The sequence below is a fragment of the Trichosurus vulpecula genome, chromosome 4 (genome assembly GCF_011100635.1).
Source record: "Trichosurus vulpecula isolate mTriVul1 chromosome 4, mTriVul1.pri, whole genome shotgun sequence".
Lineage (NCBI taxonomy): Eukaryota > Metazoa > Chordata > Mammalia > Diprotodontia > Phalangeridae > Trichosurus > Trichosurus vulpecula.
In genome coordinates this window covers 70085984-70110668 of record NC_050576.1, presented here as the reverse complement: position 1 = coordinate 70110668, position 24685 = coordinate 70085984, and the positions used below count along the sequence as shown (strand labels likewise).

Here is a 24685-nt window from a genome sequence, read left to right as displayed (position 1 = left end):
TCTATACATTATAACAAACGACTTAACCCTATAAACTAGGCTAATTTATTTTATGCTAACTTAATTTGTTTTTACTAGGGTATACCTTCTCTGAGGGTAGACTTAACAATTTTTTAAGGGTAAGAAAATTGGGGCCTGGTGACCTTGTTGTCGAATGAGCAACTGATTTAAAGAGAAAATATTAATTCCTTATGTTTTAGGAACCACAAAGACATTTTACAACATGCACAAAAAACTAGTCTGTAAAAGGTCTATTGATGAATTTGAATAATTCTTTCAGCTCTTTGTAACTTTTATGCCAGTTTGATCATCACCTGACAAAACTCCAAGTAGGATTTCATCCTCTTGATTATGTTAATTTTCACCTGAAAATTTCTTTTCGACCACAAATCATAAGAAGCAAGTTAATAGTATAAGATACGTGGTTAAGGCAAAAGCATTTGTAAGGAAAGGAGAGAGAAAGGAAATCACATTGAGGTTAAATTGAAATAAAAGATGTAGCATACTGAAACAGACTAATGGAGGATTACTGACATTTAGAAGAGTTCTATTATAGCAAAATAAAATGAAAAGAAAGGACTGTAATTGATTTTTAAAGTTGCTTTAATGGATTATGAGATCTAGAGCTATTAGGGACTTGAAAGATTGTTTTGACCAACCTCTTTGTGGGGAAGCTGAGCCCCAGGGAGCTGAGATGACTTCTATTTTTCCCCCCATTGGCCATATTAACCTTTTTTATGAACAGTTGACCAGTTCACACATTTTTTATATCTTCCTCAATAAATGGGAAAAGGATTCATGAACTAGGAAAATTTTCACATCAGATATTTGATAATGACACTTTCTGAATAAAAAAGTTATTTTGCTTTTACTAAGGGATGGGTTGGAAGAAGCAGTAGGGGTATAGTATTTGTTTTTTAGTACTGAAGTGATAATTAGGAGGCCTGAGTTGAAATCCTAGTTGTACGACTCTTCTGTGCCTAATTTTCCTAATCTGTAAAGATGGAGGGTTTTGAAGAGGCAAGCATATGGTATGGTGGAAAGTGCACTAGATTTCAGCCAGAAAAACTTCATTTGAATCTCAGCTCTGTCCTTAATACCTGTGTGACTTCAGGCAAGTCATTTCACCTGCTTGATTCTTTGGATTTTTCACCTCTGAAATGATGAGGTTAGACCCTTTGTTGTATCTCTGAGTCATCTCTTTTTGCATGAGCGTTTTTTTGATCTTATGAATAGCTCTCATGTCCTTTGGTCAATAAAGCATCCAGAATAAACAAGACTTTCTTGTGCTTTAGAAGTTTTAAGTGTGAGAAATTAGGACATAGGAAATACTTGATTACTGAAAGATAGGAATGTCACAGTAGTTAGTGATAATGAAGTGTTAGTAGAGAGAAGCTGATAAGTACTGGTATGATTAAAGAACAGCTTTTGGGAAGATGTGAGATTCAAAAGATGGCTAGAATGGTGAAGATGAGGTAGATGTGCAATGGGAAGGCCACTGACTAGGGATGGTTGATGAGGTCATGTCAGTCTTGGCTCATTTGAAACTGGAGCTGTCCTGTTATTAAAGGATTTTGTAATGCTTTTGTATTGATCTTCTTTTACTTGCCATTGTTTTTATTTTTTTCAATGTATTTTTTAAAAGATGTGAGTTAGTCACTGACTTCCATTTATAACTACACTGTCTTATTTTAGATGATTCCCTATTTTTCATTGGAATTATTTTTCTTTCTGTCTTTTGAATTTCATTCTTGAGAGCTTCCCTTGAGAACTGAAAGTGATCCTCCCTTCTTTTCTGATGCTTATTGTTTTATTCTTGGCGTTTCTCTTCTTCTCTGTCATCAGTTCTAAGATTTAGTATACCATTTCTCCAAAGCTTCGTAATTTTCCATCTGATCAACCAAGTCTCTTTTATTTGTGAAATTTAGATCCAAGATAGAATTTCCACTCTTTACTTCCTCCATCTTTTGAAGGATAAAATTGTCATTAATGGAAATCGCATTATTAGCCTTTTGGCTTCTTGAAAGGAATTCTAGCAGTAGTCCAAATAATTGAAGTTTCTCATTGTTAATTAAAATATGTTGAGTTTATATGAGAGGCAGTATAGCATAGTTGACAAGAGTGTGAATCTGGAGGAAGAAATATCTGGATTCAGATTCTTGCCTCCAGTGCTCATTGTTCATTGTCTATTTGCTTAAACCTTTGAGCTCCAGTTTCCTCTTATATTAAACAGTGATGATAATAATTGCAGTACTTGCTTTATAGGATTTTTGCAGGGCTTAAATAAGATATCTACATAGAATTTAAAAATATTCTTGTTGTTCATTGTTGTTCAGTCGTTCAGTTATGTTACAAGCACTTATTTACCCCATGGACCATAACATGCCAGTGCTGTCTGTGGGGTTTTCTTGACAAAGATACTGTAGTGGTATAATGTTAATATAATTTGAAGACCTCCCCTTCCCTTAATAGGCCTATGTGACCTGCTTTGAACCTGAGTCACATGGAAACCTGAATCACATGAGCCTGGGTCATGAGGATGGTGATGCCCTCTGGCCCTGAAGAAGAGTATATATACTCTGAGGTTAGCATTTTGCTTTGGGGCTCACTCAGTGGAAGAGTGTTTGTGTGATTTAGCCAGATGAAACTCTGGGTAGCCATTAAGGAGCCCCCTGGCTTTGAAAAACCCAAATGTTGGTGCGTCTCTCTGTGGTAACTATGTATGTATTGCTTTTGGTCAAACAGTTGGAAGCCCTGTCTGTTGGTCTTTGCTGTTTTTATTTGCTCTGCTTGTAATTTCTGTTTATATTTTCTCTGAAGTTCAGGGTGCTGACTTTTCCCCTGAACTAAGTGAATTTTATACATATATATGTGTGTGTGTGTGTGTGTGTGTGTGTGTGTGTGTGTGTGTGTATGTATATGTATATATGTATATGCATATATATGTATGTATGTTTGATTAAAGTAAGATTATTGACCCCTTTAAAGATGCTTTCCTTTAGAAAATCAGATCAAAGAACCTGTGCTAGCAGCCCTCCTGTGTGCTGGTGTTATTGATCTTACACTCCCACAGCAGTTGCAGGTAGCATTGTTGTTACAAGTAGTTTGCCGTTTTCTTCCCCAGTGGATTAAGGGAAGCAGAGGTTAAGTGACTTGCCCAGGGTCACACAGTGTCTTCTAAATCTTAAGGGGCTAAAAAATGTCAGATACTATCAGTATTATCATCTTCACTCTTAAGAGGTTGACTTGAAAATTATCCCCCAATTTGAAATTTTTCTTTCCTTAGAAACTTAATGCTTAAAGGATAACAAGTTAATGAGTATCCTGTCTCTTTGATTGTCTTGCTTTTGTATTTGCATCTCTATTACCTAGCATGTAGTTGGCTGATTGATTAATGAATTGCTTTAGTGTTACCTGTTTCTGTGAAAGAAAATTATATGCCTATAACCTAGAGCAAGAGACATGATATTAAAAATATAGTATCACCCATAGCTGTTTTCTGGGATGCTAAAGAAAACATCTTCTTCCTTTGCTTGGAAATCCAAATATAATTCTATATATTGCTTCATCTTGAAAAATAACAAATAACTCTTTATCAATAGTGTATATGTACGTCTTTCACTGTACAGGAAAATGAACTGATATCTCAAGGTCCCTGCTTAAACTATAAATTCATAATTTAATTACCTAAGTGATTAAACTATTGAGAGTTCATTGAAGAAAACTATCATTTATGATTTCTTCAGTATGCCAGTACATTTTCATGCACATTTGTTTTAATTTTTTTTTATAATATTTATCACGAATTTTCCTTTAAGCAGTAAAAGTAGTTACTCAAAGGAGACAACATTCAGGGTATTGATATTTATAACTTATCACTTCCTTCCACTATATTTCTTCCCATTATCTTTTTTGTTCCACTCACCCTCTATATTTTTGTAAATATTTTCAAATGCCAAATGTTTTTAGATTGATAAGACATTATTAAGTACTATGCTAAGTGTTGTAAATACAACTATAAGGAAAAAGGAAGACAGTCCTTACCCCCAAGGAGCTTACTTTCTAGAGGTGTAAGACAGCACTTATTATATATGCCAGGTTCTGTGTTACAAAAAAAAGAAAAAAAAAGTTCATTCCTATGAGGAGCTTACATTCTAATGACAGATAAAGACAACATGTATATAAATAGGTACATACAAGTTAAATGCAGAGTAAGAGAAGGAAACCCAAGAGAGGGATGCTCCAATATTTGGGAGGTGAAGAGCAGAAAAATTCTCCTGTAGAGGATGACAGGTTGAGCCTTGAAAGGAAGCCAGGGATTCTAAAAGGCAGAGGTGAAGGGGTTAAACATTCTAGGTGTTGGGGCAGCTGGTCCAAACATACAGTGGTAGTCAATAAACATTAAGTGCCTGTTGTGTGCCAGGCATTGTATTAATTGCTAGAGATGCAAAGAAAGATAAAACACTGTCCCTATTCTTAGGGAGCTCACAGTCTACTAGGGGAAAGAACATGTAAACAACCATGTACAAACTATATAAAGGATTAACTAGAAAAATTCACCAAGAGAGGGCACTACAATTAAGGAGAATGAAGAAAGACTTCCAGTGGAAGGTTGAATTTTAACTGAGCCTTGAAGGAAGCTAGGGATGACAAGGTAGACATCAAGAGGGAGAGCATTCCAGACATTATGGGGGACTGCCAGAGAAAATGCTACTGGAGAGATGTAGTGTCTTGTTTCAGAAATAGCAAGGAGGCCAGTGTCATTGGATTTCAAAATATATGCTAAGGTGCAAAGTGTAAGAGGACCAGAAAGGTGGGAGGAAGGTAGATTATAAACACTTTTGAACAACACACAATTTCATATTTGATCCTGGAGGTGAATTTATTGATTTGGGAGGGGAAAGGGTGACGTGGTTAGAAAGATCACTTTGGCAGCTGAGTGGAGAATGGTCTGGAGCAGGGAGAGAGACTTGTGGCAGGGAAACCAGCTAACAGGCTATTGCAATAGTCCAGGCAGGAGATGATGAGAACCTGTACCAGGATGGTGGTAGAGTCAGATGAACAAAGGGATAATGAGATGTTATGAAGATAGCATCAGCAGGACTTTTTTTTTTTTATTAAGTTGATTTATTTATTTTTAGTGTTCAGCATTCACTTCCATAAGTTTTAAATTTTCTCCCCCTCCCCAAGACAGCATGCAATCCAATATGGGCTCTACATATACATTCCTATTAAATATATTTTCACATTTCTCATGTCATATAGAAGAATTAGAATGAATGTGAGTAACCATGATAAAGAAAAACATAAAACAAAGCAAAACAAGACAGAAAAAGAAAATAGTCTGCTTTGATCTGCATTCAGACTCCACATTTCTTTTTCTGGATGTGGATGGCATTTTCCATCATGAGTCTTTTGGAATTGTTTTAGGTCCTTGCATTGCTGAGAAGAGATAAGTCTCTCAAAGTCAGTTATCGTACACTGTGGCTGTTATTGTGTATAATGTTTTCCTGGTTCTGCTCACTTCACTCAGCATCAGTTCATATAAGTCCAGGTTTTTCTCAGGTCTGTTCATCATTTCCTTGGTTTTTTTTAAGTTTATTTATTTTCAGTTTTCAGCATTCATTTCCATAAGTTATAAATTTTCTCCCCCTCCTTCCTATCCCTTCCCAAAATGGCCTGTAATCTGATATAAGCTCTACATATATGTTTCTATTAAACACATTTTCACATTAGTCATGCTGTATAGAAGAATTATAACTAATGGGAGAAACCATGAGAAAGAAAAGAAACAAAACAAAAAAATAGTCTGCTTCACGATGCATTCAGACTCCATAGTTCTTTCTCTGGATGTGGATGGCATTTTCCATCATGAGTCCTTTGGAATTGTTTTAGGCCCTTACGTTGTTGAGAAAAGCTAAATCTAACCTTGCACACTGTGGCTGTTACTGTGTACAGTGTTCTCCTGGTTCTGCTCACTTCACTCAGCATCACTTCACATAACTCTTTCCAGGTTTTTCTGAAGTCTGCCTGTTTGTCATTTCTTATAGCACAATAGTATTCCATTGCATTCATATACCACAGCTTGTTCAGCCATTCCCGAGTTGATGGACATCCCCTCAATTTCAAGTTCTTGGCCACCACAAAGAGAGCTGCTATAAATATTTTTGTACATGTGGGTCCTTTCCCCATTTGTATGATCTCTTTGGGATATAGCCGTAGAAGTGGTATTGCTGAGTCAAAGAGCATGCACTTTTTTATAGCCCTTTGGGCATAGTTCTAAATTGCTCTCCAGAATGGTTGGATCAGCTCACAGCTCCACCAACAATGAATTAGTGTTGTAACTTTCCCATATCTTGTCCAACATTTATCCTTTTCCTGTAGGTGTGATGTGGTACCTCAGAGTTGTTATGATTTGCATCTCTCTAATCAATAGTAATTTAGAGCATTTTTAAAATATGACTCTGAATTTAATTTCTTCCTCTGAAACTGCCTCATATCCTTTGACCATTTATCAATTGGGAAATCACTTGTATTCTTGTAAATTTCACTTAGTTCTCTATATGTCTTTTAGAAATGAGGCGTTTATCAGAGAAACTAGTTGATCAGCAGGACTTTTTAACGTTGCCAATTGATTGGATGTGAGAGGGGAGATGAGTAGAAGTCGAGGAGGACAATGGGGTTGCAAGCCTGAATGACTAGGAAGATGGTGACAAAGTTAGAGGGGAGGGTTTGGTGGGAAAAATAGTGAATTCAGTTTTGTACTTGTTGAGTACTTCCCTGGGAACCCTGAACTTATATATGAAGATTTCTGTAGACTGTATTTTAATTTAAAAAACCACCTTGTCTATGTTCTTTTGTGTTTTTATTTTTAAAAATATTTCCCAATTAATTTTACCCTGGTTTAACCGCCCCCATCAAGTGTTGAGTCTGCAGGCCACATATTTGACATTTCTGAATTGTATAACATTTTGTTTAGCCATTCTTCTCTGGATGTTGTACGCTGATTGCTACTCATGCATAATTTTATAAAAAGGTCCCTGTCTTTTTCTTAAACAGATCAAGCTTAAGACAAAAGTTGGGTGTTTCCATGTCTCCCTCTATAGGAATATATTTATATTGTAGCTCAAGCCTAACATGGTTTTACATCATACTTAGAAAAAAAAATTAGTGAATCGTGTTTCCTTTTAGCCATCCCCTTCCAAGCTACCTTGCCCCTTTGTTTAAGTAGGTACTTCTAGCCAACTTAATAGTTATTAGCAAATGAAACAATTTGGAATTTCACAAGTGTGCTTCAGTTTCCTAAGCTTTAGATTTCCTACCATAGAAATAATTCAATAAATATGCTTTCAGTAAATATACTTTCAAATGATAATAGCTCTGATTAAGACTAATTTCTTCATTTGAAAGAATATCTGATTTTGCCAGTAGAAACTTTAAGAGAAATTCCATTTCACAGCCAATTTTAATTGTTACATTTTCCTATTTATGTCGGCTTAGTTCAGGTTTTTAACCATCCATTCTGGAAAAATAAAATGGTTGAAAATGCTATTTACCAGATCATGATGGATAGCCTGCTGAATTAATCATTAAATGTATCTTGGACAAATGTACAGATGGATATTGTACTGAATTGTTTTCAATTTTCCATCAAGACTTTATGTATGTGTATGTGTGTGTTATTTTGTTCCTTGGAAGACATTGAAATGTTGACTTTTAAAAATCACTGTTCCGCTATAATTCTGATAACTTCTCCCATTAAGTTGGCCATTCAAAAAAGTATGATGTAAAAGGAGACTTCTCTTTTTAAATAAATGAAATTTAATGTGAAACATGATTTGAGAATAAAACTATTAATAATCTAATATATTATATATAACATATTACATATAATGTGTATTATATATAACATATAATATCAATAATAATCTAATAAAACTATATAACTATAATTTTTGTAAAATGTTCTTTAAGACCAACAGATGTTTCTTTTGATACTTTTTTCCTGATGTAAATTTTGTTAATAAAGCTATTTAACCTGATCTAGATCAAGAGAGCTTTCCATTTCAAGAAATTATTGGTTGATATATGAAATTATTCCTTAATAAAAAAGGAGAGTGAAATAATTTTACTTTGGTATGACATTGTATTTAAGGGGTGTTGAATAAGAGATCAGAAAATTAATTTTTGAATAGTAATTGTCTCCAAATGCTGTGCCCAGTAAATAGTTTATGAACTTATGAAGTTAACCGTTTAAAAAAAAATGGATGTTACTTTGTTGTTTATTTCCAGATCATTTCTACTGTTTTTCATTAGGTCTTTGTTATCTCATTTTAGATGACAGTAGAACTGCAAGCCAGTTGGATGAGTTTCAAGAGTGCCTTTCCAAGTTCACTCGATACAATTCAGTCCGACCCTTGGCTACCTTGTCTTATGCTAGTGACCTCTATAATGGTTCAAGCATAGTCTCCAGGTAAGCATTATGCATCAGTGGAGAAGTACGTCAAGCATACGATCTCTGTTTTTTGTTGTGAGAGCATGTGAAAGGTCATTGTGTTTATGTTTTTAGCATAGGATAATGGCCTGTCAAAATGTTTTTGGAAAACCTTGTGTTATGGTTATAGTTTCCTTTTCCAAGGCCTTTCATTTGGTTTCTTCTAATTAGCAATGTCTTATTGATAACTGGATTTAATTATTCTGATAATTATTTCTTACACATATTGGGAAAATGTAAACTTTTTTTCATGAAGTGATCAATATACATACCTGTTTTAGTGACTGACGTTGAAATTTAAGCCACATAGAGCCACAGTTCTAATTCCATCATCAACTCTAGTTGTATCTTAATCTTTGAAAGTCAGTTACAAACTTATCATTCAATTACTTCATATGTATTTTGATAAAGTTGTTGTATCTTTAACCTTGTGGCGAAAGTACTTTGAGCATCACATAAATCGCATATAAAACTATGTCATTAATAAAAATGAGAATAAGTTTCACAAAAATGTAACCATTCTAAGAAATTTCACATATTGCCATTTTCTTAGAATCAAAAGAATTTTCTTATAAAACAATAAAAAAAATTAAGCCATGTATTTCTTAGCAAAAATTTATAATTATGAAATTACCCATGAAAGTTAGACTACACATCAGATATGACCCATATTTAACCTATACTGATTGAGTTCACCCCAGTGCCAATTAAATGCAGCTCAGATGCTTCCTACAGTGGACATGAATTTCGGTAATTGATATGAATTTAGCCTGAATTGGTTTTGATCTTGTAAAAAGTTATTTCCTTTCTTGATCTATTGCAAGAACAGCACTTCTGTGGTATTTGGTTAGAAAATGCTAGAAGAGCAATAAATCTCTTAGTATTTTCAAAGAGGAGAGTAAAATTCATTTGTGTGTTAAGTTTTCTTTTTTGCTATTACTGAAAATTTAAATAATCTTGGGTTAATTTTGGGCTGATATCACGAGATGGACTTTTGTTACTGTTAAAACATCATCCTGCTGAGGAATTTACATTAGTGGACTGTATTTTATTAAGAAGAAAGTATGGTCCCCTAATTAGAACCAAGTTGACTTTGTCCAAATTGTTGTCTTAAAGGAGATACTGGCAACCAAGAGTAGTAACGTAAATAACTTTCAAAAATTATTGCTTAGTTGGCTTCATATTCCAGAACCCCATTCTCTTTTCATATTGGATTGAATTAGAATTTCCAGACGATCATATCCACTTTGAGAAATTCTTATATCTCTGCATTTATTGACAGAAGAGGAGGACAGTCATTAGGGTAGTAACAATTAAAATTGTTAAAATTGTTAAAACAATTAAAAAAAAGTTTTGGGAACTAAAAGCCATGGACTCCTCTTGCCCTTCCAAATCCCCAAACACTTAACTTTTTGGTAGCATCTTAGAAATGCTTACTTTCTGCTCTTTTTAAAAATAAGGAAACCAGTGAAAGCTTTCTTTAATTAGGAGAGATAAATTAGCATTGGATTACTTTGATGCCCTCTTTAATGGTATTGTTATTTAAAAAAAATATTTGTTTTAATAACCCATGATCTTCCCCACTCCCCCACCCCAGTCTCAGCTTCCTATCCCTGATTGAGAATGCAAAGAAAAACAAAACCCATTACAAATATGTGTAGTCAATCAAAACAAATTTCTGCCTTGGCTATGTCCAAAATAATATCTCTCTCCTCTTACACTTCCCTATCAAGAGGTGGGTAGCATGTTTCATCATTAAGCCTCTAGAGTCCTGTTTCATTGTTACACTGATGAGTGATGAGTTCACAGTAGTATTACATCAAATTCATTTAAGTTACTCAACCATTCCCCAATTTATGGGCATCCCCTCAGATTCCCATTATTTGCCACCTCTAAAAGAGCTATAAATATTTTTCTATATCCTTATTTAGACCCAATCCCCCCTTAATCCATCATTCCTCTAATTTCTCCTTCTCCATCTGCCTTTCTTTCCTATTTCCATGTTTGAAATGCATTTCTGAATTCAACTCTGTGTATGTGTTCTTCCTTCTTTTGGCTAGTTCAAGTGAGAGTGAGGTGTAAGCGTTAACTCTTCCCACCGCCACATTCTTCTTGATTGCATAGAAGTCTTCTTATTATGTGAGATAATTTCTCCTTCCCCATCCCCCAACTGCCCCCCCACCCTCACCCCCCACCCCAGTGGATTCCTTGATTCCTCTTCCCCTTTCTTTCCATTCTTAAGATCATCGAGACATATCAGAAACATTCCTAGGTCTTGTCTAATTACACTGCTGTGGACCCTAATGACAGTAAGGTTCAGAAGAGGACACGTGTCCTCTTTGATCATATTTGAATATGAGCAGTTTATCCTTGTTGAGTTCATTATCATTCTTCATTCATATTTACCTTTTACGTTTCTCTTCACTCCTGTGTTTGAATTTCAAAGTCTCTTTTCTTCCCTGATCAGTTTATCAGGAATGTTTAGAAGTCCTGTATTTTATTAAAGGTCCAGTTTTTTTCCCTGGTAGCATTATACCCCCCCCCCCCCCCCCAAACACACACACACGTATTTATCTATATATAGGTAGGGACATTATTCTTAGCTGTAAGCCTACATCCTTTGCTTTCTCTAATATCGTATTTCCAGGTTTTCCATTCCTTTATAGCAGTGGCTACTGAATCGTGGATGATCCTGAATGGGATTCCTTGACAGTTGAAATTTTTTTTTCTAGCTGCTTGGTGTATATTTTCTTTGATCAAGAAGCTCTGGATTTTTCCTCTGATTTCCTGGGAGTTTTCATTTTTTTTTTTCTTTTTCAAGAGGTGACCTGTGGATCCTATTTACTTTCTGGTTCTTGAAATATGATGTTCAGGCTCTTTTTTTTAGTCATAGTGTTCCATGATTCTTAATTTTTTTTTGTTTTGATTTGTGTTCCGGCTTATTGTTTTTTTTTCTATGAGATACTTTATTTCTTTTATTTTTTCAGTTTTTTGGCTTTAAGATTTTTTTTGCCTCTTGGAGTCATTGACTTCTATTTGGCCCATTTAGGGGCATTTTTTGCGTGGGCAAAAGTTTTGTATTTTGTGCTGTTTATTCTCTTTTAAATTCTTTCTTTCATATCTTTCATTTCTTTTCCAATTTTTTTTTTCTCAAGCCACTCTCATTCCATTTATAAAACATTTTAAAACTTTTTAAAAATTCTTTATCTCTTTCAGGAATTCTAGTTGAGTTTTTGCCTGAGGTATGTTTTTCTCTGAGTCTTTGCTTGTAGATGTTTTATAGTCTTTTCTGTGTTTGTCTTGAGCATCTCTTCCATCGTAATAGCTCTTTATGATTGGGTTCCTTTTGTGTTTGCCTATTTTTTTTCCAGCCTACTTCCTGACTTGAGACTAGATGTTAGACCTGGGTTCTGCCACATTTCTGGAGCAAAGGTCTGGGTTGGTCCTGTTGTTGCTTTCTTAGTGTTGTGTTATTCCAGGATTTCAGAGATAAGCTGGGAACCTGCAACCTTTCCATACTCCCAAAGTGGTCTGATCCAAGGCAAAATCTGATTGCTGCTCTCCTGGTCTGAGCTCCTGTCTGTGCAGGAGGAGACTGCTGCTAGACTCTGTCCCTATCAGCCAACTGGAAAGCTCTTTTGGTTCATGGTGGCAGAATTGTAGATTCCCCTTTAGTTTGAGTTTCCTGCTTTTGTTATTGTTCTATAGGCTGCTCTAGACGCTAGAAATGAGACCCTGTTCAGAGTTTGAGTTTAATTCGTGCTTCTGCTGCCTTCTGAACCTCCTGCTTTTTCAGTACATACCCAGGGCCTCCCCACCCAGAGAATGCTACTCTCCTGTGCAGGTCCCCTTCTCAGTCTGTTCTGGATCTGTGACCCAGAACTGGGTGTTGGGCAAAGAAGACTGTCAATTTCCATCTGTCACAGTGACCCTGTATAGATCTGATGGTGTCCCATGTAAATTTAGGACCTCCTATTGCCCTGATGAGCAGCTCCCTGAGCACTGGAGTGTTCTTTGGGTGGCATGCGCTGACCCAACCCTGGCCCCAGTATCCACAGAGCCCTGTCTTCCCTATGTTTAGCTGAGTTGGACAAATGACTTTCTGGATTTCCTCGTCATTATTTGATCTGGTGTATTTTCTAGATTTGTTTAGAGCAGTTCGTCTAGCGGGGATTAACACAGTGCTTCCATCACTTGGCCATCTTGGCTCTGCCCTTTCTGTTACTGCTGTTTTTAAAAAAACATATTAAAATACTTTAAAGTGGCTTTGTTTTGTCAGGAAAAGAATAACTATCCTCAGAATTCCGACTGCACAATTAAAACAAAGTATACAGAATTGAATGTGAATTATTAATTATTCACCTGAAAAGCATTGCAAAGCACACTGAGAAGCAGCAGTCTTGGAAAATACCATTTATTAAATTTGCCCCTCTCTCTCTTTGATCTATTTATCTCTAATAATATAAGTCCACAAGGTGGCAGCCTTTGTTTAGTTTGGAAGTAGTTAAAGATTAAAACTGACAATATGTAAAAGTTGGTATCTTATGTTGATAGACATTACTTAATGATATATGGGTTAAATAAAGGTCACTAATGAAATAGGATAAAGAAAGGTTATAGAATTTCATATATAAATATGTAACAGTACTAGTACAGACCATTTTTTCATTTCTGTTTTTGTGCTTTCATTGCTTTCCCTGCACAGTCCTTTTTGCCTAGTGGGCACTTAGTAAATGTTTACTGCTGAATTGATTGCTCTTTAGTATTATTTTTTTCTAATATGATGAAATTAATAATATTAAATAATTAATGTATATGCCTCTTGGAAGTGGAAAGTATTTCTTGGATTCATAGTATCTTATAGCAAGAAAGGGGCATCTTAGAGACCGTGTCTAAAGTGGACATGCCTCAGTGGACAACAATTTCAACTAATACATAAAAAAAAGAATTCCCTTTACTCAGATTTCATTTATAAAATAAGAAAACTTACGCCCAGAGAGGAATGACTTGTTTACTACCATATCTCTAATTAAAGTGTTTCTCCCCCTCATTCAACTTCTATATACCTATTAATTTTAGTTCATCCTTTAAGCCAGGGATTTGTTCTGTGACATCTTTGTGTAGATATAGATAAAGAATTGTGAGAATTAAAATTTTAACATATTATCCCACACACCTTTGAGTAGGTTTAAATCACAATGTTGGCACTTACTACCTTTATAGGGTTGGCAAGTCACTTAACTTCTTTAGATTAGTCATTAGGACTTAAATATTATTTTGTCATGGTAAACAAGCAAACAGACAGCTAGAAAGTTTTCTTTTAAGGCAGCTAAGTGACATAGAAGATAGAGTACTAGACCTGGAGTCAGGAAGTTGTTGTTCAGTCTTTTCAGTCATGGTCAGTTCTTCATGGCATTTGGGGATTTTTTGGCAAAGATATTGGAAGTTTGCCACTTCCTTCTCTAGCTCATTTTACAGATGAGGAAACTGAAGCAGACAGGGTTAAGTGACTTGCCAGGGTCACACAACTAGCAGGTATCTGAGGTAGAATTTAAATTCAGGTCTTCCTGAGTCCAGGCTTTGCACTCAGTCCACTGTGCCACCTAGCTGCCCCAAGGTAGTCGCCCTTTACCTTGACATTATTCACAAGTATTCCACTTCTATCATGAACTCTGAAATTCTTATATCTGGTCACTCTCTGTTGTCATTTCCACCCCTCCCTCTGCCTTGTAACCCCAAAACATAATCTTCATCCTCACCATGACCTCCAACCCTTCTATCCCTTGGTTCTTTCCCAGGACATCACTTTGGCACTGGTTCTATTCTTCCCCTTCCATGTCTTGATCCCTTGGTGAACTAGTGCAGTTCTACTGTTGCCTTCTCTTGAGTTTCTTGCCCCTTTAGCCTATCAGAAAATTTGCCCTTTCTAGCTTCACCTTTGGATTACTTTCACTATCTACTGTCTTAACTTCTACAGATAAGCTGCTGAAAAAAAAAAAAACATGAACTTAAGTTGACTAGTTCCTCTACAAATTTATTTTGTTGTTGTTTTAGTTGTTGTTGACTTGTTCAGTTATGTCAGACTCTTTGTGACCCCACGGCCCTTCTATTATCTACAATTTCTTGAAGCCTGTCCAAGTTCATGTTCGTTGTTTCTGTGACACTCTCTATCCATCTCGTACTCTGCTGTCCTCTTTTCCATTTGCCTTCCATCTTTCCCAACATACATCCTATTATACATCCTTTTTAATTTTTTGTTTTTAAATTTTATTTTCTGTGCTGGATGATTTGAGGCATTGGGAAGACATTCAGATATAGAAGAAACAACAAAAATACTAAGTCTTAATAAAAAAAGTTATTAATATTTATTCACACACTTATTTTTTGCATTCTTAGACCTTTAAATATTTTCTCTTAAAATTGACATTGGGGGAAAATTGCTCCAGAGAAAGTGTTTCAATGTATAAAATATACTATTTGAGATTATTATCCTATGGTTTTTTGTCTGTTTGTTTGTTTTTAGTAACATTATGTTTAGGTAAGGATGTAGTTCGGCAAGATTTTGTGATACCTTTCAGTGAGGTTAGTTGAATGAAGACTAAGTTATTTCTTTTTCTTTTCTCTCAAAAATAGGAGTTTTGCCTTAAAATTAACTTCTATTTATTTTGAAAGATAGCTCCTTCTGCACAATTATTCTTATGTCTTTGATTGAGAGAGCTTTAGTTTGGGTGAATACTATCAGTCAGTCAGTAAACATTTATTAAGTACCTACTTTGTTGCAGGCACTGTGCTAAGCACACAGATAGAAATAAGTATATAAAAAAGACAATCCCTGGCCTGGAGGAGCTTACAGTGAAATGGGGGAAGACAACACATAGAAAGAAGGTGAAGAGTAGGGTGGTGGTGGGACATTAGCAAAGGTACCCAACTAGGGGAGATGATGAAAAAGTGAGAGAAATCCCAAAGTAGTGCAGCTAGATGAGAAATGATTTCTCACATGAACTCTCTTCTTAAATATAGGTTTCGGAGTTCATGGCTCCACCCTCCAATCAGAGGGACAGAAGGTGATGATAGAATGGAGACCACTATTTGTATAATGTGACATTAAGAGGTCAATAAACGTTATAGAGTCACTATGCTGGAATTCTGTTTTATCTTTGTAGTTTTAAAATATCTAGATATACTCTAGGATATTATTCCCATTTAATACTGTTAATATTTAAAAGCTGTCTCACTGATAATTAGGTGAGCTTCTAATTCCAGTCTAATTTACATTTTTTTTAAAAGAAAAGTTTGGACTTGTTGATTAGATTTTCATTTTTTAGTTAATTGCTTTGACAACCAATTTTATTATATATCACCTCATAACAACTTCAGCTATCCTAATAAGCCTTTACCAAAATGCTTCTTGAATTATTAAAACAATTTTGTCCTAATGTCCTTAAGTAATATCTTTGTGTTCTGTGGAAATAAATATTCTAGCCTTTTCTCATTTTACCCTCAAGTATATTTGATTCTTTTTACAGTAGGTTTGAGAAAGGGTTTCTTTAAGGCTTCAGGAAAAAAAAAAAACATTTAATGTAGAGCAATGATTGGATTGCATAAAGTATCTGCAAAAGCCTTTGACTAGTTTTAAGCTAGAGCTTTAAACTGGAGCTGAATACTGTGCTAAGACTTGGGGATGCCCTGTATATTCCTTCAGTTCTTTAGAAATTGTCATATTCCTGATCTCTTTGCTAGATAGCAACACAGGTAAAATTTGTTGGCATTTAAAAAAGATTCCTTTTTTTCCATAGGAAACTTATGGTCCTTAAAACAGTTTTACAATTTCCCCTAGACAGTCCAAATCTAACTTTTTCTCTTTCTCCTGTTCTGCTCTGGGCCCAGCTCATTGTCTCTTTGTGTTGTCTGTCTGAGGTGCCTAGAGGTTTTCACATGTTCTTTGAACAGTTATTTCTGATATTACATCTTTCATGGAATCTTGAAGGATTTTTGATGTATATAGCTGAGAAATACCTAATTGGAAATGAATCCTTCGGACAGTGTTTTTCTGTACTGAAACAAATGCTTTTTCATAATCAACAAGAAACAAGCAGAATGGGATCTTCTATTCTCTGCATTTTTCATTCACTTGCAAAATTACAATGATATAGTTCGATGTTGAATGTTGTTTGAATAAAACCTGATTTCCTGCTAATGCCATGTTTGATGATTCCCTAGATACGATTATAGATGACTCATAAAATTTTTATATAGGTGACAAAGTAGGTTGATAGTTTGGAAGTAGTTGATATTCTCTTGGGGTTGCTTTATGGCAGCAAGGTGATAATAATAACTAACATTTATATAGCACTTGCCAAGCACCAAACCCTGTACTAAACAATTGACAATATTTTCTCGTTTAATTCCCACAATGGAGAGGCAGGTGCTATATTATTATTCTTGTTTTATAGATGAGGAGACTGCAATAAACAGAGGTGAAGTGGCTTGCCCAGGGTCATTCAGTTAGTCTTTGAGGCCAAATTTGAACAGGGGTCTTCCTGACTCCAGACCCAGTGCTCTTATCTACTATGCCTTCACTCCTAGACATGGAGTCCTATAGTTAGGGCAATGGAGAGGCACATGGTGTGAGCAGACTGTAGTGTATAAGTATTGAGAACCATTGAAGAAGTAAAAATTGCCCTTAGGGATTTCTATGATAGTAAAGATGGCTTGGTCATGTGGTGAGAAAGGGAGGGCAAGTGGACAATCAACACTTGCACTCTTGGAATGTCTGGTGGACCTTTGTTGCAGATTTGTGGGTGGACATGGGCAGGAGTCAGGATAGATAGTAATGGACTGGTTGAGAGTGAGTCTCTTTGAAGAGCCTTTACATATAACAAATAACTTTTTAAAGAAAAAAAAATAAAAAAAAATAAAGAAGAGGAAAACATAGATCAACATAGATGATCAGTACATAGAAAGACTCTAAAAATAATGTGCAGTGTGCCATACTTGTGGACCTCTGGCCACTGAAGCATGGAGTAGGGTGAGGAGATATCTTCTTATATATCTTCTTTGGAGCTATACTTGCTCTTTGTAATTTTGCATCATTCACTTTGGATTTTTTTTTTTGTGGTATCTCTATTTACATTGTTGTAGTCATCATGTATGATGTTTTCTTAGCTCTGCATTTTAACTCTATCATTTCATGTCATTCTTTCTATGTATTTCTGTATTTACCATATTCTTTTTCTTACAGCTCAATAATATTTCTTACCTTAGTCTACCATGATGTGGCTAGTAATTCACCAGTAGATGGGCACCTACTTTGTTTCCAGTTCTTTGCTGTCGCAAAAAGTGCTTCTATTGGTATATTGATGTATATGGACAATTTCTCCTTACAAATGGAATCCTTGGAGTATAAACCCAGTAGTGGAATCTCTGGGTCAAAGCTTATGTACATTTTAGTTACTTTATTCATGTAATTCCAGATTGTTTTCCAAAATGATTATGCTGATTCATACCTTTACCAACAATATACTAGTGTGCCTATCTTCTGACAACAACTCCACCATTGTCTATTCTCATCTTTTGTCATTTTTACCAATTTGCAGGGTGTGTATACGTTGATCCTACAAAAGACAGTAAAGTTTAGTGTTTCAGTGTGGCAGAGCAATTTATTATGTAGTTTGTGATGGTTTTGATATTTGACGTACTAGTTGGAGCTTACCGGAATGAATGCATTGTCATTTAAGATTTAAATGGAATCAATTGTTATGTTAATATTTTCCTGCAAGGGATTGATATATTTTTATATATATGTTTGATATATACATATTGATATATGATATATATTTATAGTTTTAGATTTTAGGCTACATGCTTAACATATGGAGCACTGTGCATTTCATTGCTCCTTTGTTGGTCTTCGTGTGATAGTAACAGTAACAGAAGCCTAACAAACATTTTGTCATAGACTATTGATTTTTAAGATGGGTTTTTATTATTCATAAATTTGTTATTCATTTTTAGCTGGCCAGATTAATATCAATTATAGAAAAGCTTTTTCCTCTTACCATCTACCTACTTAGTATTTGGCATAAAAATGTTTTCTTTCAACTTTTTATTTAGAGAGATAATGAAAATTTAACTTAACTGTTCCTTTTATATGAATCCATAGAGCAGCAAATAGTAAATGAGAATCAGTTCAATTAATAATGCAGTTTAAATAAATCTGTTGTGCTATTATATAGCTTCATTTTATGGGAGGGTAAATTGAGCCCACAAGATAGCACCTGATAAAGTTATTACAAAAAAAAAAAGGCTCAGTTTCTTATACAAGCAAGTTCCAGGAACCAAGGTGGTACTTGGTATCTCTTTACGTCCTCTTACACAAAATAATCCCAGTTCATTTTCATTTATTTCCCTTACCTTAGTCACCATTGCAAATACTTACAAACTAATCAGGACTTATTGTTAACAATTTTACTCCCTTTTGAAAGTAATTCCTAAAAGAATGCTTTTCATTGTGAATCTGTGAATGAAAGAATATAACAGTTATCACATGTTTTACAAAAATCTTCAGTATGAAGATTGTTTTGCCAGGATTTAGAGTGACTTTATGTTCATAAATATAATTCCTACAAACTGAAAAATATGGGAAGTTAAACTCCTTACATTGTGTACATTTTAACACTTAAAAATTATAGTATTTAGCCTTCTAAATTGAAGTTTAACATCTAGGATATGGAAATATTGATTCAAGATTTGTAATCTTTGGTAGTTGTCTTCTTAGAGAAGAGCTTTGATTGGTTTTTAATCTGTTGATTTATAATTGTTTTCAAAACTGTACAGTGTGTCTCACCTAATTCTCTCTAAGAGTAAGAGAAAGGGAGCAAAACATCGGCTAAAATTATTGGTATTTTGGATACAAATCCCACACAAATACATCTGCTTTTTAAAAATAAAAATAAAGTTCAAATGGAAATCAGCAACTGAGACAGTGGAAAAGTACAGTGGATTTGGAGTAAGAGGACCCAGGTGCAATGCCAGTTCTCATATTTAACTACCTAGTGATCTAGAGCAAATCACTTAACCTCATCTGAAATGAAAGGGATGGACTAGGTAGCCTTGAAGGTTCTTTTTGAAGCTTTCAGTCTATTATTCCTATCATCCCCTAAGACTAAAAGTATGAATCCCATTTAACTCGTGAGAGTGGGGTAGCAGAAGGGAGAATAGGCCCTCACTTGACCATGTGGGAGGTGGAGCGCAGTTTCTGATGCTCTCTTTCTCCCTTCTTGCACTGGGTCCAACTTCTCCTCACAACAAAGGATGGTGCTTCCAGGGAGAAAGTGCCAGGATCCTCCACTAGAGGAATAAAGTGGGCACTTATGACAGTGTACCATGAGGAGGTTTGAATGCCTGTCATCAGTCCCCTCCTGCAGCCATACTTCCTTTTGTAAAATACCATTCGACTCCTTTGGAGGCTGGCGGGTGGTTTCAAGATACTGGCCTCCCATCCTTCTGTGGGACGAAACAGAGGTTCCCTCAAGCTGGGAAGGATGCCAGATGAGATGCTGTAGTCGATCCCCAGGGTGGTGTGGCCACTCCCTTTCTGTCCTTAACCCTGGGGCCCAGCTATGGGTGTTGAATGGGGAGAGCCTCTGCCTCTGTATTCCCCTTCCCTTTAGAGAGGTCATATAGTAAGGTGGAAAGTGGCCTGGGTTGAGTCAAAAGACCTGCATTCAGATCCTCTCTTGGCCACTTGTCTTTAAGACCCTTCTCAAGTCCTCTCTGGAACTCTCTGTTTACTCAGTTGTAAAATAAGGAGAGATACCCTTGAATGTCCTTGTCATCTCTAAATGTAGAAACCTAAGACAGTGAATACATTGGAGCAATTGTTATTCCATATGGTGCTTTTATTATATGCTTAAGTTTTGTTTGTGTTGTAGAAGACAAGCAAATTCCAAATTTTTGAAACAAAAATACAAGCCTAAGAAATTACGAGCATCATAGATTATTTAATAAAAAATGTGCATTACATTTTTTTAAAATTTATTTATTTAACATATTTAGTTTTCAGCATTGATTTTCACAAGAGTTTGAATTACAAATTTTCTACCCATTTCTACCCTCCTCCCCACTCCAAGATGACGTATATTCTGGTTGCCCTGTTCCCCATTCAGCCCTCCCTTCTGTCACCCCACACCCCTCCCATCCCCTTTTCCCTTCCTTTCTTGTAGGGCAAGATAAATTTCTACGCCCCATTGCCTGTGTATCTTATTTTCTAGTTGCATGCAAAAACTTTTTTTTTTGTTTTTGAACATCTGTTTTTAAAACTTTGAGTTCCAAATTCTCTCCCCTCTTCCCTTCCCACCCACCCTCCCTATGAAGTCAAGCAATTCAACATAGGCCACATGTGCATCATTATGTATAACCCTTCCACAGTATTCATGTTGTGAAAGACTAACTATATTTTGCTCCTTCCCAACCCATCTCCCTTTATTGAATTTTCTCCCTTGACCCTGTCCCCTTTCCAAAGTGTTTGTTTTTGATTACCTCCACCCCCATCTGCCCTCCCCTCCATCTTCCCCGCCCTTTTTTTATCTTCTTCCCTGTGGGGTAAGATACCCAATTGAGTATGTATGGGATTCCCTCCTCAGGCCAAATTTGATGAGAGCAAGATTCACTCATTCCCCCCTCACCTGCCCTCTCCCCTCCTCCCACAGAACTGCTTTTTCTTGCCACTTTTATGCGAGATAATCCACCCCATTCTATCTCTCCCTATCTCCCTCTCTCAATATATTCCTCTCTCATCCCTTAATTTGATTTTATTTCTTTTAGATATCTTCCCTTCATCTTCAACTCACCCTGTGTTTCCCCCCTCCCCTCTGTCTCTCTCTCTCTCTCTCATATATATATATGTACACATACATATATATATACATGCACATTCACTCATATATATATATGCATAAACATATATAGATGCATATTCCTTTCAGCTACTATGATATTGAGGTCTCATGAATCATACACATCATCTTTCTGTGTAGGAATGTAAACAAAACAGTTCAACTTTAGTAAGTCCCTTATGATTTCTCTTTCTTGTTTACCTTTTCATGCTTCTCTTGATTCTTGTTTGAAAGTCAAATTTTCTATTCAGCTCTGGTCTTATCACTGAGAAAGCTTGAAAGTCCTCTATTTTATTGAAAGTCCATATTTTGCCTTGGAGCATGATACTCAGTTTTGCTGGGTAGGTGATTCTTGGTTTTAATCCTAGCTCCATTGACCTCTGGAATATTGTATTCCAAGCCCTTCGATCTCTTAGTGTAGAAGGTGCCAGATCTAGGGTTATTCTGATTGTGTTTCCACAATACTCAAATTGTTTCTTTCTGGCTGCTTGCAGTATTTTCTCCTTGATCTGGGAGCTCTGGAATTTGGCGACAGTATTCCTAGGATATTTCTTTTTCGGAACTATTTGAGGAGGCGATCGATGGATTATTTCAATTTCTATTTTGCCCTGTGGCTCTAGAATATCAGGGCAGTTCTCCTTGATAATTTGTTGAAAGATGATATCTAGGCTCTTTTTTTGATCATGGCTTTAAGGTAGTCCCATAATTTTTGAATCCTCTCTCCTGGATCTATTTTCCAGGTCACTGGTTTTTCCAGTGAGATATTTCACATTGTCTTCCATTTTTTCATTCCTTTGGTTCTGTTTTATAATATCTTGATTTCTCATCAAGTCACTAGCTTCTACTTGCTCCAATCTAATTTTGAAGGTAGTATTTTCTTCAGTTGTCTTTTGGACCTCCTTTTTCCATTTGGCTAATTCTGCCTTTCAAGGCATTCTTCTCCTCATTGGCTTTTTGGAGCCCTTTTGCCATTTGAGTTAGTCTATTTTTGAAGGTGTTGTTTTCTTCAGTGTATTTTTCAGTATTTTTTTAGGTCTCCTTTAGCAAGTCATTGACTTGTTTTTCATGGTTTTCTCGCATCCTTCTCATTTCTCTTCCCAGTTTTTCTTCTACTTCTCTTAGTTGCTTTTCCAAATCCTTTTTGAGCTCTTCCATGGCCGGGGACCAGTTTATGTGTTTCTTGGAGGCTTTTGGTGTAGGCTCTTTGACTTTGTTGACTTCTTTAGGCTGTATGTTTTGGTCTTCTTTGTCACCAAAGAAAGAATGCAAAGTCTGAGACTGAATCTGGGTGTGTTTTCGCTGTCTGGCCATATTCCCAACCAGCTAACTTGGCCCTTGAGTTTTTCAGCGGGGTATGACTCCTTGTACACTAAAGAGTTCTATGTTCCACATTTGGGGGGGATGCGCAAGCTCTGCCACACCAGCATTCCTCCTTCCCCAAGAACCCCCGGTCCGGACTGGGCTTAAATCTTCAGCAGGCTGTGCACTCCTGCTCTGATCTGCCACTTAATTCCTCCCACCAGGTGGGCCTGGGGCCAGAAGCAAGGGTAGCTGTAGCTGCCCCGCCTCCCGTTGCCCCAGGGGTGGTGGCCGAACTGTGAACTCCTTCCACTTCTGCAGCTTTTCCCACTAACCTTCTCTGTTGTCTTTGGTGTTTGTGGGTTGAGAAGTCTGGTAACTGCTGCAGCTCACTGATTCAGGGCACTAGGGCCCGCTCCGCCCGGCTCCTGGTCTGGTTGGTCCGAGCAGCTCACGCTGGGCTCTGCTCTGCTCGGCTCCCAGCTCCCAGCTCCGTGTGGGATAGACCTCACCCAGAGACCATCCAGGTTGTCCCGGGCTGGAGCCCTGCTTCCCTCTGCTGTTTTGTGGGTCTTGCAGTTCTAGAATTGGTTCAGAGCCATTTTTTATAGGTTTTTGGAGGGACTCAGCAGGGAGCTCACTGCTTTCAAGCTGCCATCTTGGCTCCGCCCCTCCCCTCCCATTACATTTTTTAAGCAAAAATGAATTGCTCAACAAGGTTTGGCAATTGTTGCCTTATCTGTAGTTTGGAAAAATCAGTAGCCTTGTATTTTAGTCTCATCAGTTTCATAGGAGGTCTTTTAGTTCCAGATATTGTATAACATGTCTCTACCTCATGTTTAGATTTTTATTAGGTCCTTCAAGTTTTTGTATGATGATATGTTCTGTACCCCACCCCCAACCATGATCTGCTTACCTACTTTGAAACCTTGCCACTAGGACTAATTTGTTAGGTATTTAATATTAATATCTTCTACCCTTAAAAAAAATCAAGGTATAGAAGAACTTGAAACATCTTAAGAAATCAATTGGTAATCAACTTGTGACTTCTTTATTCATATGCCCGTATCAAATCTTCTTTTACTATTCTCACAGTGTGAAATATTAGCGTTGTTATTTGATTTTGTTGTCATGTAGTCTGTAAAGCTGAAATAAAAAAACATTTTAGATGACTTATAAGCAAAAATGCCACCTGCCAGAGGGATAATATGCAGTTATACATCATTTTTTTCTCCCTGTAATTTGATGTGGCTTGATAATGATTTAACTTAGACATAGGAATCCAGCACAGTTTGAAACTGTTTCAAGAAGTCATCTTACCCTGGCAGACGGAAACACTTTAGCACTAGAAAATAGAAAATCCTGAAGTATTGTCTTAGTTACTGTCTTAGGGTTTTGTGTGTACTTAGTTGCTAACCTACGTATTTTTTTCTTTAGCATTGAATTTGACCGGGATTGTGACTATTTTGCCATTGCTGGGGTAACGAAGAAGATCAAAGTATATGAATATGGAACAGTCATACAGGATGCAGTAGATATTCATTACCCTGAAAATGAAATGACCTGCAATTCCAAAATCAGGTATGCATGCTGCTTTAATTAATATGGTACATATAAATAATTTTATTGTGGTCAGCTTTTTGATTATTAATTCTTAAGTGCTTCAAGAGTCATCACTTGAATTTTTACATAGTATATATGGAGAATGTTCCCTATTAACTTATATGTCAAACAAGAGTGACAAATATGTAAATGCAGAGACCAAATAAGAAGTGTTACCTTGCTTCCATTTTTTTAAATGGAAAATTCTTTGTAGGTTGTGGGCTTTGAAAGATGTAAATAGTATTTTGATATGTACAAAATTTGGGATTACTTCCAGTCAGCAGTTAGTTGTATGTAAGCTGTGAATAGTATCTGATAGAATAATAATCTTTTCCCCTAGCCTGCAATTAACTAAATATTTTGTATGTGTAAAGTCCTTAATGTCTTGGGAATA

The 24685-nt window shown here is 36.2% G+C and overlaps 1 protein-coding gene across 5 annotated transcripts in view; it reads left to right on the top strand.

The window, feature by feature from the left end:
• COP1 (COP1 E3 ubiquitin ligase) overlaps positions 1-24685 on the top strand; it is a 267564-nt gene that overhangs the window by 114839 nt on the left and 128040 nt on the right. For all 5 annotated transcript variants that reach the window (XM_036757414.1, XM_036757417.1, XM_036757413.1 and 2 more), the window contains 2 exons: positions 8338-8473; positions 24127-24270. In XM_036757414.1, the coding sequence (XP_036613309.1) occupies positions 8338-8473; positions 24127-24270 (280 nt within the window). The remainder of the gene's footprint in view (positions 1-8337; positions 8474-24126; positions 24271-24685) is intronic.